The 17893-nt window shown below is 40.4% G+C and overlaps 1 protein-coding gene across 1 annotated transcript; it reads left to right on the top strand.

The window, feature by feature from the left end:
* The first annotated feature begins 11650 nt into the window (after window positions 1-11650).
* zn503 (Zinc finger protein 503) lies at window positions 11651-14417 on the top strand. Its single transcript, NM_001140111.1, is given in 2 exon segments — window positions 11651-12164; window positions 12570-14417. Coding segments are annotated over 2 exon segments (1644 nt in total). The 5' UTR covers window positions 11651-11921; the 3' UTR covers window positions 13971-14417.
* Window positions 14418-17893: the final 3476 nt, after the last annotated feature.

Below are 17893 nucleotides of genomic sequence, written 5' to 3'. Positions count from 1 at the left end.
GTCATGGCTCGGGGACACCACGTCGTCCTCAGCGTCATCAGGCTCCACAGGTGGTAGCGGCGGTGAATCAGCATTTTCAAGACAGAGGTTGCCTCTTGAGCGCTTGAGAAAATAGGTCAACATATACACTACTGTTCAAAAGTTTGGGGTCACTTACAAATGTCCTTGTTTTTGAAAGAAAAACACGTTTTTTTGTCCATTAAAATAACATCAAATTGATCAGAAATACAGTGTAGACATTGTTAATGTTAAATGATTATTGTAGCTGGAAACGACTGATTTAAAAAAAAATAATATGAATATCTACAGAGGCCCTTAATCAGCAACCATCACTCCTGTGTTCCAATGGCACGTTGTGTTAGCTAATCCAAGTTTATCATTTTAAAAGGCTAATTGATCATTATAAAACACTTTTGCAAATATATTAGCACAGCTGAAAACTGTTGTGCTGATTTAAAGAAGCAATATAACTGTCCTTTAGACTATTTGAGTATCTGGAGCATCAGCATTTGTGGGTTCGATTACAGGCTCAAAATGGCCAGAAACAAAGCACTTTCTTCTGAAACTCGTCAGTCTATTCTTGTTCTGAGAAATGAAGGCTATTCCATGCGAAAAATGACCAAGAAACTGAATGTCTCGTACAAAGCTGTGTACTACTCCCTTCACAGAACAGCGCAAACTGGCTCTATCCAGAATAGAAAGAGGAGTGGGAGGCCCCAGTGCACAACTGAGCAAGAGGACAAGTACATTAGTGTCTAGTTTGAGAAACAGACGCCTCACAAGTCCTCAACTGGCAGCTTCATTAAATAGTACCCACAAAACACCCGTCTCAACGTCAACAGTGAAGAGGCGACTCCGGGATGCTGGCCTTCTAGGCAGAGTTGCAAAGAAAAAGCCATATCTCAGACTGGCCAATAAAAAGAAAAGATTAAGATGGGCAAAAGAACACAGACACTGGACAGAAGAACTCTGCCTAGAAGGCCAGCATCCCGGAGTCACCTCTTCCCTGTTGACGTTGAGACTGGTGTCTCAACGTCACTCCTCTTTCTATTCTGGTTAGAGCCAGTTTGCACTGTTCTGTGAAAAAGAGACTTGAGAGGAGGATGCTGGCGACCCATCTGCCACGACCTACTGAAGAAACCTGGAGACACATTTCTCAAGAGTTTAATGAAAAATGGGACTTACCCAATTGTTTGGGATTGGTTGATGGAAAACATATTATGATCACCAAACCAACAAACTCAAGGAGCCGTTTTTTTTTAATAATAAAGGAACCTTCTCCGTGGTCCTACTCGCCCTTGTGGATGCCAAATACCGCTTCACAGCTATTCAGGTAGGGGATTTTGAGAGAAACAGCGACGGCGGAGTCTATGCCAACTCCCCACTTGGAAGGGCAATGGCGTCAAAAACCCTGTAGGTGCCCAAGGTGCCTTTCTGCCTGGGGGTGAAGATTTGGGAAAGATCCACTGCTACACCTGGCTATCAGCAGAGACTTGTCTGGCAGCGAGACAGTTCATTCAAACTCATTTACTGCCTTTTAAAAAAACATAGCTGATATGGCTGACTTGCTTAAACAAATGTGGTTTCTACTGAAAATTGAGATGTACAAACTATGGCATAAGGGGACGTCAAGCAGATAAAAGGCCATCCATAATTTCAATTAAGACATTAATGAGCGAGCGACGACGGACGTAGTGTAGTCATTATAACTATTTGTTCAGCACTTTTGAAATGTACAGCGACAGAATTCATAACATGGGCCGTTTTTACAGTGACCTCCCTGTACACCAAGTCAGAACCGTAGGATAAATAAAGGGGGCATATAAGCAGACAATGAAAGCTCTTACAATATTCGATGATTACGTTTCTATAAAACAGGTTATAGGCTACATGTGCACCACCAAATTAGAACAGTAGGCAAAATTAAGAGGTGAAAATAGGCAAAATTATTAGGGTGAGGCATATTGAATGCAGTTTGGGTCTTTGCCTGATAAAAAAAGATACACGTCAAATAACACTTTGACTCGTTAAATAAGCTTTTAATTTGACATGTTAAATAACACAATTCTATTATAGAATGTTGTGTGTGCTGAATTTGCACATGCAAGCCAAGCATCACCACTACTATCAGTAGCACTGTCAAAACTGAACAAAACAAAGTATGCTAACAATCACACACCGGCCACAAACGATGTGTTTACAATACCGCGTTGGTGAAAACAGACCAAATTATTAGGGTGAGGCACATGGGCTACTAACATCTTACTACACAACATACTTAGGATTACTTTCATTAGCTACAGTAATATATATATATATATATATTAATTTATATAATTTATGCAGCAGCATACAAGGCATTTTTGGACATTTTTGGACTCACCTTGCTGACTTGTCCTTTCTGGGCAAATTTTGTCATCAAAGTCTGGAATTCTCTGGATTTATGGTGGGAACTTGGGGGAACAAAACACAGCCACTCCACTGAATAGCAGGCTAGTGATTGCTTTGCAATGCTTGCAGTTAGCCACTGATTCCTTCCAAACCACTCAATGTTGAATTAGCAATATCCAACTTGTTGTGGAATGGGTATGTCCAATGGCCGATGAGCACCGATAAGTTTTATCTATAATTTCACTTCACTATTTCTCTTCATATGACAAGGATTAAAAAGCATTAGCCAGTAGATTGTCAACTTGATTCATGATGATGACTGCTAGCTAAGATTTTGAAAGTAAGATGTTGACATGATCAGTCCAATCAAAGTTACTGTACATATAATGTGATATGACATTTTATCTGTGCCCAATGACCTTGAGCCTTCTTGGAAGGGCACTTACAATGTAACTCTATGGCAGGGCTGAAATGTTTGATGTCTACCCTTACTAAGGACTTAGACTTGGTCTGTGATGTAGTGTCCCCATGAGTGACAGAACACTGAGCAAAACAGGCGCAATGCTCCTATTTTCTGCTGGTTTGCCCCACCACCACAGAAAGCACTGAGCTAGGATGAAACACCTGCATTTTGGAGCTGCCTTACTCAAGAAAACAAAAAAGAGACAACGTTTGTTTACGGCTTTACACACAGAGACTGATCATGTAGATCATATTCTTTGTTGTTAAATTAGTTAACCTGCATTTCCCCCTAGCAGGGATTTTATTTTCATGTTTCACCTTTTTGAGCCCTCAGCAGTTTGCATCCCTGACATTCAGCTAGCTAGTTTGTTTTATACTGGGGGATGAACATTGGGTGGTTATACTTTACCTGAAATGCGCATTGTCTTTGCAATCTCTCTCCAGACCACATCTTTTTTAGTTGGATCCATGTAGAATTTTGAAGATGCATCATATAAAAGTGAGTACTTCTCTACTTCCACGATAAATCTCTCCTCATCCATCTTTCAAGCACCCACGTTGGCTTTTGTTTACAAGAAGTACGGGAAGTATGTTCGTTGTGAGAACCAATGAATTGATGGGAGGCGGGACTTCCAGACTTGATATGGCAGTTGGCAACCAACTTTAAGTGCATTACCGCCACCAACTGGACTGGAGTGTGGACCTCAGTTCATCTTTCAATCACCCAAGTGGGTATATACTCCTTAACAACAATGAGGAGATGGCACGTTGGTATATGCTCTTAAAAACCAATGAGGAGATGGGAGAGGCCGGACTTGCAGCGCGTTGAGCGTCACAAATAGAACCAAAATTTCTATTTTAGCACCTGGCCACGCAGAAGCTCGCTGAGGTGCACGAGCAGTGTGGTTGCAATGATTGAATAACATGTATGTTTACATTTATTTTGCTACGCTCGCACACGCGATGCGAGCGGTGTGGTCAGCATGTTAGACCTCTGCTACACTCGGAAGCCCCCAATGCTCCAGAGCTTTTGTACTCCTAGACGGAAATGTAGAATGGTCCAATGGTAACGCAAGGTTAGAGGATGTGTCGTAGCCTACATCGGCTGGAGTCATTGTGGACACAACAGCCACGTGCAACTTGCGTACAGTATATTTTGTATTTGAAATTCTATTTCTGGCTGATATAAAAGTTATGTTCCAAAGGTTTACAAAACTGTACTGCAAGTGAGGATTATTAAAATTTCTAAATGTTAAAACAGAGCGTCGCGATAGTAGTTCACATTGAAACCGCTGTGGTCCATATGTTCAACTAAGAACCCAAGAGGGAGTCTCACGACACCGACGGATGGTGGCGCCCCTCCTCGACCGGGCGGCGCTCGGCGGTCGTCGTCGCCGGCCTACTAGCTGCCATCGATCCTTTTTGTTTCACTTTCTGTTGGTTAGGTCTAGCTAGGCACGCACCTGTTTTGGTTTAGTTATTAGTAGGGGGGGTTATTTAGTCTAGCAAGGTATGTCTGTGTTTGTGCGTGATTATTTTCGTCAGGTTGTACGTCTGGGGAACAGGTGTTTTTTTTCCCTTCTGCCTGTGGGTTTTGTGGCAGTGTGTTTTGGGTTGCGTCCCTGCGCTGTGTACGGGCTGTTTATGGGTATTTGTTTTACCTTGCCCTGCCCTACCTGTTTTTGGCAAGTGTGGATTGTTTATTAAAAACGAGTGTTCACGGACTTGTGTCTCCTGCGCCTGACTTCAACCCTCCTGCTTCCTTGAGCATTCTGACAGGGAGGACTGTACAGCATGGCCCCTTGGGTTCTCTAGAGGTTCCTCTGTACCTAAATATTGGGAAGATCACATGATCATAGGTTGAGAGCAGTTCATGACTCGTCCACCTAGAAATGGCTTTCCACCAGCGTTGGGGTCAATTTTAAATTTGTGAATTTAATTAAATTCAAACCATTAATTTTTATTGGCCGTACCCCACAGGAAGCAGAATTTGAATTGAAAGAAGTAGAATTTAATTCAAACCAATTCAACTGAGACATAAAACATGAAAGTCTCATTAAATTCAGAATTTTTGTTATCTAAAGGATATGCCACTTAATAATGCAAAGAATACGCATACCATTGCAAATATTAGTTTGATGATAACTAAAAGATGTCAAACAATATTTTTCTTTGTCATGAAATGTTAGATTGTTCCCTTCTGTACTGCAGTGTCTGATCTAATGCATATTTAAAAACATTAATGGTGTTATTAATTATATCGGCAACCCACAACATGATTTTAGAATATTTCCAAACCACTGTAATTATTTTAAATTGTTTTAGGAGAATGATTTTGAGAAAAAATGTCAACCTTATGGTATTGGTTACCATATATTATGTCAAAATTAAAATGTTTATGTTAATGTGTAGAATAAATAAGCCACTTCAATTTCATTGAATCAAAGATTGTTTATTATGTTGACAAGATATTCGAGTGACCTCTCTAACAATGGAAATATATGTCCTCAAAGATGGAAGACAGACAGGAGAAGGCGAGATCAGGTGGGACCATTCTAGCCAATGAGAGGGCAGATACGCATGTAAACAGTCAATAGAGATTTATAGAGGACTCATCTTTGTATCTGTGTCTGCAGTCCGAACACTTAAAAGACACACCCTTGTCCACTTACCCTCGCCTTATGCCCTTGGGCGAATCCCCATCTCCATCTTTGAGGGCGGTCCAAATGATTAGCCAAGCAAGGGAAGTTTGCAACGTAAGCCCCTCAGCCCTCATTTTTCGTCGGCTTTGCGAGTGTGCAATTATGTTCACTCCGGGGCCTGAAACTCCCCACAATTAAATTTGCGACGATTGTACATCCGCTAAAAAAAGTCAGCGAAAACTTAAAAACAACATCAATGGAGAAGTCAACATAAGTCAAAACGAATGTAAATAAGTTAGAAATTGTGCTACGAATGCACATGATGGCACAAACACGTCTTGTAAATATGTTTTTGTTTGGTTATCTTTTGGAAATTGTAGAAATAAAACATTTTCAGAAGTACCAACTAGGCAGATTGACGTTAGTTAGCTAGCTGTCATACAGTAGGCGTATATTAATGATTATATATTTAATATAAGTAGACATGCACTGATAATTGACTGTAGCGCATATAAAGCACCGACAAGCTACCGGTGGCTGAAAACACAGTCATCGCGGGATGAACGAGTGACGAATTTCTGCCAAGGGTGATCAATTTTTTTAAAATGATTCGTTCCTCTCTTGCCCCTTGCCCTGCAAGTGTATACTTGTCAGATGTCATGATACAACATCATAAGTATCCACTTAATTTTAGGGCTGAGGGGATAGGGTGTGTCTTTTAAGTGTTTGGGCGCAGCCTGTGCCATCATAACGTCTGTGACAGCATGGCCAGCACCATTGAGGCTATCTCCATTTTTTTTTAAGTAGCCAATTTTCTTGTTCTTCATTGCTAGATTGCTCCCAACTCATAGGAATCCCCACCCAGTTGACTACTTTAAAATAGTGGAAGCCCTCAATGTCAATGACCATGCTAAAACAGGTTATATCCATGATGAGTCCTATTTACAGGCACAACTACTGATATAAAGTTTTTTTTCTTTCAGTTTCCAAAATGCCACTTATCAGTGGATTCATAACAACCTAATTACGAAACTTCTATTAGATCAAATAAACCTCATGTAGCAAGTTAGCTATTACATTTTTTTAGTTGGCCAAATTTGACACTAATTGATCGTCATACAAAAATTCATCACATCGTGGGGTTATTTTTGTGGCACATTTTGGGCAGAGTAAAATCTCTAGCTTTGCCTCTTCCTCTCTGATTTAATTACATTCTACTTCCTTGAATTTAAATTATATTCAAATTCTGTTTCCTGTGGGGTGTGGCCAATTCAAATTCCAGAATTGAATTGGAATTAAGAGCAATGCAGAACTCAATTCAGAATTGACCTCAACCCTGCTTTCCACAGTAAATCTTGTGTTTGGCTGATATTTTAGATAAATTAAAAAGAGAAACTTCTATGCAATACGTTTCTAGTATGATGGTAAGAACCGCATGCTCTCTCTTCTCACCTGTGCTATTACTTCTCATCACCTGTGTACCCCTATCCATGTGACCTGGACCCTGGTGAGAGTGCCTCTAGTGTACAAAGCAAGTTAAAATGTCCCTAGATAGACAAGATAAACACACAACACATGAGCACATAAATAAGCCAAAATGTCTCCTAAATACTAGTTGAACTCATAAAAAGGTGTTATTGTGCCTTGTAATAACGCAACCCCTGCAAATGTGGACCCGACCTATCTATGATGGTTATTCAGAGGGAATGTTAGTGACGTCATTTAGATCCTCCCTGACGCGAAAAATCCTCTTTCTGCTCTGCCCAGCTCGAGCTCTCGAGGCTCCGCTGCTGGAAAACACGCGTGCTCCAGTCTTTGTATTTGTAGCCAACTATGTCCCACAATATAATATTGTAACAATGTAACTGATAAATGTATCGTGTGATCTTTGCAATGCAACATTAGTAAACAAAGGATTACGTTTGCGCAGTGTTTTCACAGATCTGTCGTTTCACTTCGGAACATGTTGTTGTAAGTCTTGGTTCTATGCGCCCTTTTTCACCTTTTACCTCTGATAAAAATGTGTGCCCTACGTTTGTTCTCCACCGTGCATGCTTTTAACTGGAAGATAATATAGGCTATTTTTCTAGTTCCATTGACTGAGAAGCTATGATAAAATATCGCTTAGGAGTTGTCCATAGGCGACTCTTTCAGCAAACTCCTTGGATGCAAAAATAAAATAATGGATGCGAGAGCCTATTCGCTAGATTACGACAGAAAAGTATGGAAGTCATATTGCAAAACAAAACAAAAAACAGTCTTTAATATAGTCGGCGACAAACTCACTGTGCGTCATTGAAAATGTATTTTGCGTTATAAAAGTAGGCTATTTAATTAGCATAATTCCAATACTCCCTATATAGGGGAATGAAAACCTCAATTCTAAACCCAATGTGATATATTAAATTTTGCCTTCGCTGCAGCCCTCTGCTAAGGAGGCATATAACCTAGAGCAGAACTGACAGTCCAACGTACAGCCCAAGCTACTCTCGTGCTGCTTTAAATAATTATATTTACATATAGGGAGTGATTCATAAACATGTCGTCGTTATGAAGTATATGGGGACTTTTAAAACTTTCTATTTAAATATCATGAATTATGGCAGGGAAAAATGTGTTTCCATTTAACGGAAATATCGAGTATTTGGAATCTGGTGTAGAACCTCATTAGTCAAACCGACAATAAAGAGGGGTTTCGCCTGACACTGGGAATTTATGGTTGCCCTTTGCCATAATAACTCACGTATTTTGTCACGGGCTGACAGCCCTTACAGAAAACAGTTAGACTGACGTTTATCAATTATATGTCTTTTGCATATTGTGAAACGTTCTCTTCCTATTCTGCCAGACTAGACAACATTTGGATTAATAGAAAGAAGGGCCGTTTTCTCCTTCTTGTACTTCAAAGTCCACAGCATTTAAGGGCCACGGGAAAATTGCATTTGTAAGACACTTTGTTGCTTAGTTATGTTTCCACTTTGTAAGTCTCCAAAAAATAAATGTCTCAACGTAATTTAATTGATTTATGTAGTAATTCGACAGTAATGAATTTAATACAGTTTTGTGCACACCGAGTAATGAGGAAGCTATTCACAAATTGCGTTCAGTATGGTTTGAAAATAAAACGAGTAGACGGCCATTACGTTGCAATTAACATTAGTGAACAATTAACAGAAAATATATGTATGGCTTAAAATGTAAATAATAAATCAGATAAACGACATTAGGCTACAATGTAAATTCATTTTAGATATTTCCTTTATTAAAGAGCTCAAAATATACAACATTGATAGCAGTTTATGTCTATAGCAGTTTTTGCTTCTGCGATAAGAACATTCATTATATGGTAAGGCTTCAATGGGCTGCAAGTTTCAGTTTCATGTGAATAGGCCTTTAGGCCAATGTTGCCATGCAGTGACACTTGAGTAGCCTACAAAGTAAAATAATTCACGTCATATTCTGTCGATAATTCCCATATGGTTAAACTATCAATTAAATATTTTACACTCTGGTTCTATTTTTTATAAAATATAACTTCAAATATATATCCATAGTTTTCCGAAAGACCGGTCATTTTACCAAAATTCTTTGAAGGCCTAAAATAAATATATTTACTTTTCCAGCTGTTTTTCTGCCCCCCCCCCCCCCCGTGATTGTCCACTCCAGGTTTTCTTGCTCTCCAAGATGACCTGTCAAACCGATTACGGTAGAGTTAGATTAATGGCGGAGGCGGGTTACAATAATAATCGTTTTGTTTGAAGTGACAACTTTGATAGGCGTTGATTTACTTATAAACTGATAGGCTTTTAATTGAGCGCCTCTATCCCGATTGAGATGAAAAGAGACCCGCATTGAAAGGCTGCCCGATTCCCCTGAGCCTCGATACTGATTAGCCATCTCAGCGGTGAATAGTTCAAGGCATTTTAAATTTCTTTTCTCAGCGGTCTGACACACCATTTCTCTTTTATTTATCTTTCAGTCACCCCTCTTTTCTCCCTCTTAAATAAAATAAATACTTTTCATTGTATGTAAATAAAATCGAGTTGACATCAATATAAAATGTCTGGACTAGTTTTTTTGTTCCCTTTTATTTGTCATTGTTGTTGGGGAGATAACAATGTGCCAGAGGCGAATGACGTTTTTTTTACGATACATATACGTACGTTTGGATCTGTGAGGGAAAGTGGTTATTGTTCGCCTTTGCTGAGAATCCAGGACATTATGTTTCACTCAGTAATGTGAAAGTTACATGTTGACGTGTGTTGGATACGCCGCTGTCCCTGCTCGGAGTGACTTTGTTATGGGGAACTTTGCCTTCCACTAATAACTGTGTTGTTCATATTGGCTATTCAAAAGAATGTTAAATGCTCCCATATAGCCTACTAAGCAACACTGCTAGATTGCCATTTAAAAACACTTTCTGCTCACATTTCAAGCAATTCACATTATTACATTTAAATGTAATTTTAGCCATAAAGTTTCCCTTATGTAGGCTTAACGTAGGTAAGTCCATTACCAAGTAATGTCCTTACACAGGAACATGAACATTACTAAAATATAATAGTAGACTCTGTTCGACTTTGAACTATTTCTGACAGGTCAGTTAGTGGTTAGGGGATTGGGCCAGTAACCTAAAGGTTGTTAGATCGAACCTCCGAGCTGACAAGGTAAAAATCTGTCGTTCTGCCCCTGAACAAGGCAGTTAACCCACTGTTCCTAGACCGTCATTGTTTTACATTTACGTCATTCAGACGCTCTTATCCAGAGCGACTTACAAATTGTAAATAAGAATTTGTTCTTAACTGACTTGCCTAGTTAGATAAAAATAAATAACATCAGAGCACCTAAACTCCATGGCGTGTTTAGTGCGGTTGGGGACACATTCCTCTTTTTGAAGTATTTGACAGGGAGGGAAAACGTTGAAAATGCTTAATTTATGCCGCGTTCACGTGCTAGTCTGAACTAGGAAACTTGGAAATATCCGACTTGCTAACTGATTTGAACGCGGCACCTGTACAAATAACTACAACAGTTAGCAAGTCGGAAATGTCCGAGTTTCTTAGTTCCGACTAGCACGTGAACGAGGCATAAATCATAGTGAATCTGCGACCGAGATGAGCCTTCAATCGCTGTTTGAGGAGAACCTTGTAAAATGTGGTTAGTTTAGCCAAGTCAATATCCTTATTAATTTTCAAATACCGTCCTAAATTCCATGGACACTTATGATTAAATCTGAAAAAGAAGCATAGCGCTTTGCAGTCAGCATATTGTCGATGCGTATATACATATTTAATTTAACATGAGAAAGATTGATTTCGTCCAAATTAAGTCTCTTTTCTCAGATGCCTCTCTCTCTTTCCATGTGTCCCCTTTTCCCCATGCAACTATGCTCGCATGTAATCCGCTACAATAGCTGTCAAATCAAGGCCGGATTGACAGCCCCTGACAAATAACTGATTGATTGCGGTGGAGCAGAATTGACAGTTGACGGAAGGGTGGAGATAGACATAGAAGGGCGGTGTATATTATAAACTACTGAAAACATGTGACATTCTCATCCCTCCATCACTGCATTGGTCTGTTCCTGTCAACGCTTGTCTGAATCGAGTTGAAGTGGTTGATCTTCTGGTTGTGGGATATAATTCACATTGGAAAATGTATGTGTAGACTAAGATACAGGCTTGTGTTAAGATTCAATAGGCCAAAAGTGCCAAAAACAATGCTTATTAGTGCATTAGTCATTAGAAAACAAATTTAATAACGATTTAATTTATTTGTATTAGTACATTTCCCTTCTCCTAAATATCATGTAGCTTATGTCTTCCAGTAATAACCATTACCACATCGCCAACCTATTCATTTGCCAAATACCTTCACTTGCGTCTATATACAGTACTTTTTCAGACGCTGAAAAATCAAAACAAGCCTTGCCCTGTCCTGCCTCGATGATGGTGAGAGCGCGCACAACAACCCAACTATTCCTCCCTATCTCCTCCCCCGCGCTGTAAAAATAGAGGAGAACGTCACATCCCCTTGACCCTCCAATCACCTCAGGGTCCCATTTGATTGGAAGGCGGCAAAGGCTTTAATCTCGGACTAATTCAGATGCGTTTGAAGTGAGCATTTCTACCAGTTCGTACTTTGGGAGTATAGAGAGCGGACCTGCTGGGAGACACAGAACGCGCTATGCCTATGATGCAAGACGCAGCCTCGGATCCGCGATAACATCGCACTCACTCTCCTGTATCTTCTTCCTGCTTACCAGCCGCACCTTCTTATTTTCCTCTCACTATACGGATTATTACACGCAATACCACCACTTTTTTTTCTCTCCTGATTTTTTTTTGAGAGAGGTTGTAATTGCTTTTCGCCGTTCTTGATGAATCTGATAAATGCATTACCGACTAATTTCGTGATAATTAGGACATGATCACATCGCCCTCGGTGTCTGCGCTGAGTAATAGTAATACTCATCTAGTCTGGGAGAGCATCGACTCTCGGAATAACATCAACAAGCCTTTTCTTCATTCCGTTCCCCCGTCGGACCATCTACGGCAAGCTAAGCGAGTCCCCATCAAGGTTTTGAGAATGCTTACGGCACGATCAGGACACATTTTGCACCCAGAGTATCTTCAACCGTTACCATCTACCCCGATTAGCCCCATTGAGGTAAGATAAAAAACTGCTGAATTAATAAGTAAAAGTTGAATGTTTTTGTTGTTTTGTAATCATTACGAATAGAAACGGTTATCCCGGAATGTACCACAGGAAACAGCATATAATTAACAATGTAATATATCGAAGTGTAGATGTGGGCTATTCTATTATAGAGATCATTGGTAAAATACATGTTTTATAAATGTAGGAAATGTTCTCTTAGAGCTCGGCTATTCTCTCGCGTAAAAGCTGCGCATTGCGCACTACTCTTTTATTTTGGGGGTGGCGGCGGAGAAGGGCTCGGACATTCCGTTGCTGGATGCATTTCGACCAAAAGTCCTCTATTGTTTGATACTGTTTTTATATATTTTTTCACTATTCAATTTGTAAATATCGGTCCTGTTGTTTTCTCTACAGCTAGATGCCAAGAAGAGTCCGTTGGCACTGCTGGCGCAGACATGCTCTCAAATCGGTAAACCGGACCCCCCCCCCTCTTCCAAACTCTCCTCAGTTACATCAAATGGATCTAGTGACAAGGAATCCAAATCCGGTCCATTAAAAATGAGCGACATCGGTGTGGATGACAAATCTAGCTTCAAACCCTATTCGAAACCGTCCGATAAGAAGGACTCGTCCTCGGGCGTTTCGAGTGGAGAGAAGACTGGTTTCCGAGTACCGAGCGCCACCTGTCAGCCGTTCACGCCACGGACAGGCAGCCCCAACTCCAGCACTTCTGCCTCTCCCATGCCATCTGAGGGGAAGTGTGGAGACAGGGAGGACAAGAAAGATTCAGATTGTAATAAAAATGGCACAACGGATGGATCTGGAACCACTAACAGCCACAGCAGAATAAGCGTGAGTTGCGGTGGAATTAACGTGGAGGTGAACCAGCACCAGGAGACTCCCGGTTCCAAAGCCCCTTCTTCGGAATCGTCCTCCATAACCTCCGTTTCCTCAGCTTCTGGACTGGGGTCAGGACTTGTAGCCCCAGTCTCTCCTTACAAACCTGGTCAGACAGTTTTTCCCCTGCCGCCTGCTGGCATGCACTACCCCGGGAGTTTAGGGGCCTACGCAGGTTATCCCCAACACTACCTCCCCCACGGCGGCAGCCTGGTTAACGCACAGCTGGCCAGCATGGGCTGCAGTAAGGCTGGATCCAGCCCGCTGGCTGGGGCCTCTCCACCCTCCATCATGTCAGCCAGCCTGTGTAGAGACCCTTACTGCTTAAGTTACCATTGTGCCAGCCACTTAGCGGGCGCTGCCAGTGCCTCACAGCAGTGCCACGACAACGCAATGAAATCCGGGTACCACCACATGTACCCGACACACCTTTTGCACGGCATGCACTCCTCTCCGCAGTCGTTCAGTGGACACCCTTTGTACCCCTATGGTTTCATGCTCCCCAACGACCCCCTTCCTCACGTCTGTAACTGGGTGTCGGCGAACGGACCCTGCGACAAGCGTTTCTCCTCTTCCGAGGAGCTGCTGATTCACCTGCGGACGCATACCGCCTTCACCGGGGCGGAAAAGTTGATATCGGGTTACCCTAGTTCCTCATCTTTAGCTAGTGCTGCAGCTGCAGCTATGGCGTGCCACATGCACATGCCGCAGTCAGGAGGCCCTGGAAGCCCCGGGACACTGACCCTGAGGAGTCCGCATCACGCGCTGGGACTAAGCAGCCGTTACCATCCGTACTCCAAGAGCCCTCTGCCTACCGGAGCCCCTGTTCCCGTCCCCGCAGCTACCGGGCCATACTACTCCCCATATGCCCTGTACGGCCAGAGACTCACCACAGCATCAGCACTGGGATACCAGTGAAACACACTTCACTTTTGAAAAGTTTATAATTATAAAATGCAAATATAAAGACTTTTATATCAACGCTCCACCTATGGACAGGATCCGTGGACTGTATTTATTTATGTCGACTGAAAGCGGACAATAATGGCTACAAATGGAAGATATTTGAGAGACTCGAAGTGCATTATGTTTAAACTGAACTCTATAGGTAAAATGAAAACACACATGGTAGAATACTAATAAAATAGAGGTTTTCATTTCGATGTTCATTTGAAATTGCTATGATTGTATTGTTCTTATTTAATGTTTCATTGAAAAGAAAATAATTGACATGCATGTTTGTTTCTTAAAATCCCAAATTGTCCACTTTAAAATTGCCGTTATTTTTCAGGTGTATACCATGGGAAGAGAATTGGTATTTTTTTGTATGTATTCTGGAAAAATAAGAAACGATTTTGTTCCATATTTCCGTGTGCCTCCTTTTTATGATAACAAGACTTACATTTTTAACATGCTATTTCATTAAGCAGTTTCTGGTTTCTTTATGATTTAAATTGACATAATGACATGTGCTGATCTGGGAAGTTAATCTTATTAACTGGTTGCCTATACAACAAACTGGAACGTTATTTACAGGGTAGGCTGTTTTTTTTTTTTAAATGTTCACTTTAAAGTGCACTTTATTTCTACTACATCTCTATAGAGTTTAATGTTTTTTTTTTTTAGCATGATCCATTGTTTTAAACTAAATAATTTGAATTCTTGAAAGTTGAAACACTAGGCTATTTTAAAACTAAACCCACAACTTTGAAATCGAATGCAACTAAGATTGGACATTATTTCAACAATAATGTATAGCTAGCTGAACGTCATGATTGAGTGTGTGAGCGTGCTGTTTGCCAGTGTGTCTGCATGTTCTAAAACGGGATACATCCATCAAAGCATGTTAATAATTGTTGATTGACGGTGAGTTTTGACATTATTGCTGTAGTGATTGGATTTAGAAGGTCATTTCCAAATAAGTATTGTTGGCTAAATAGAGTTTTCAATATTTGGTGATATAGAAAAATGTCTCTTGACATTGCCTGGTTAATAGTGATCCCCTCGAGCAACAAACAGAGAACGCCTCCTTTTGAAATGCGTTGTCATGGTATTTGTTGATTTAAATTTAATTTACAATATATTGTCTCAATATTCACGAGTCATTGAAGATGTATTAATTATGAATATAGAGTATCCTACTAAAAACAGATACGGCAAAACTCTATAAGGGAATAATTCTGTATAGGATTACATAAGGAACATTGCGCATACCTGATTTTAGAATGTCTCTATAATCTATTTCCACTTTGGCCCCACTTCAGTATAGTTGGTTGAAAATAACTGCTGATTTTAGAGACATCCCGCTGGGTGCAGACATCAATTTAACGTCTATTGGTCAATTTCATTGAAATCAAATCACATTTTATTGGTCCAACAGTGCTGTAATATCTAACAATTCACAACAATACACACAAATCTAAAGGAAAATAATGGAATTAAGAAATATATAAATAATGACGTGGAAACAACGTTGTTTAAACCAGTGTGTGCCCAGTAGTGTAACACTGGTGTGTGATTCAGAAATTTGTAGGAGACCATTTCAAAATGCCATGATCTAGCCTATAGTTTAAACAAAGGATTATCACACAAACTTTTAAATATACATCCGTCTATACTCAGCTTTTTAATTACAGTAGAGGCCTAACTAGCCTAATTTATATATGTAAAAAAGTGTTGTTGGCTGATTCATTCCTTAGATCAAACAGGGTTGAAATTTCGTGCACATTCTTGTTTCATATTGAAATTCATCAACAGCTGGCCTATAGGCCTAACTCTTCGCTGCGCTGTATACTGCCCTTTGCTATGTTAAATAAGGCCACACAATCTTAAATTGCATGGTTACAGACACACCATATTAGTTCAGTAATTAATCATGCCTTTATTGCATTCAGCCGAGAAAAAATGGTTGCCACATTTTTTTTAAAGAAATACATAGGCAAGACTATAGTTAGGCCTATTGCTTTTCACAGAATATTTCACACCAAATCTACAAAATGGCTGCGAAACGGGCCAATCCCCGAGATAACAATACCATTTTACGATCAAGAAATAGGCTATATTACTCAAATACCAATAGCTAATGGGTTAACCTTACAAGTCCAAAAGATTCATTCATGTTTTTAATTGCATAATTGGGAAACTTTGAATTGAAACATAGTGGAACTCAATCATTTAGCCTACTATAGTTCTGCTAGGTGCCATTGGTGTCAAACATCAACAGGATAATAGTAGGGTCCCACTGGACACACACTGGTTGAATCAACATTGTTTCCACGTATTGTCATTTCAATTAAATGATGTTGAACCAACATGGAATAGGCCTTGAATTGACATCTGTGCCCAGTGGGGTGAATTCAGAAAACGTGGGACACCTTTTGAGTTTCATAGTTATGTAACTCTTTAGACTTCTATTCAACATATTAGCCCAACACATGATACATTTCTGAAATCCTCAAGATGTTTCCTAATCACACAAAATTGAAAATTGCCAATGGGCTAGAATTAGGCCTATCCCAGTTTATCTAACCTGCTGTCCCAGTTTCCAAAATGTACACTGAAAATATGGTTGTGGCTCAGTGTACACAAATGGGTGTGTCATGCCTTCTGTGAATATGATATCAACATTTGTCCTTTTTGTGTGATTAGGAAACATCTTGAGGATTTCAGAAATATATAATGTGTTGGGCTAATATGCTGGATAGATGTTGAAAAATGGGTTACAGAAGACAGAAATGCAAAACGTGTCCCACAAATTCTGAATTCACCATTTATTTTAGAAGTGTTATTGTTTTAATTGAATTAAATATACAGTAGCCTATAGCTTAAGGTCTTGTGCCAGCCTTATTTATCAAACACAAATATGTTGTGTCTGAATATTTAGTTGACAGGCCTTTAAATCTTTTCTTCCTGTTCTTAGCTGTCAGTGAGCTAGCTGAAAATAGCTTCAAGCTAAAGCCAGATATTCTCCTCTATACAGGCACAAACTGGTGCAAGGCACAACGTCCCATTTCCTTAATTCTGTGTGAAAGACGAGATGTCACACAGTGGACGGGTCTGAAGTGACAGGCTAGAATAGAGCGCAACAGCCCTATAACGGAACACTGCCACACATCGATCTATTGGCTTATCTGTCCGTCAAACGCCCAAGTGTTTCCACTTTGCATCTATAACTCATGAAATTACTATACTCTGGAAGTGTTCTTGAATATGAATGAATGAGTTATTTGTAAATGACTTTGACCTCTGAATGATAGCGACACTCATCCACCCTGTCGTTGGTTATTTAGCTGAATACCGTCTCAGAGAGATCGCTCTTGTCTTGGTCCACCAGCAGCTATAGTCAAAACCAACTTCTCTGTTTGTTAATGTGTGTGTACATGTGTGGGTTCGTTTGTGTGTGTGTGTACACATGCGTGTATAAGTATGTGTGTGTGTGTGTGTGTGTCTGTGTGTGTGTTGGTCTGGAGGCCCACACACATTCTAAACTGATGTAATGACGGTGAAAGGGAGCGATTTCCATTTTTACCCACATCATGGTGGCTGTGTGTGGAGGTCCCAGATGGAAGGCAATTTATCATGTGCCCCTCCCTTGGCCTGTCACTGGGGGAACAGGCAGGCACATGTGTGCATGAATTACCAGCACTACCCCCTTCCACTTGCTCACAGTGGGGAGAAGCCAACAAGCAGAGGAGAAAAAGGACTTAGCTACAGCATTAGTGCTTCATGCCAGTAGTACATTCACTCTGTATTGTACTAAGGCATAAAACTGTCTGGAAGGACTATGAGATTGTAGGGAGGGAGAGAACAGTTGGATTATAGCACAGGGAGGATATTGTTAG

The sequence above is a fragment of the Salmo salar genome, chromosome 18 (assembly GCF_965601325.2).
Source record: "Salmo salar chromosome 18, fSalSal1, whole genome shotgun sequence".
NCBI classification, from domain to species: Eukaryota; Metazoa; Chordata; class Actinopteri; order Salmoniformes; family Salmonidae; genus Salmo; species Salmo salar.
The sequence above is the reverse complement of the archived record's forward strand: the minus strand, read 5'-3'. Positions and strand labels throughout refer to the sequence as shown.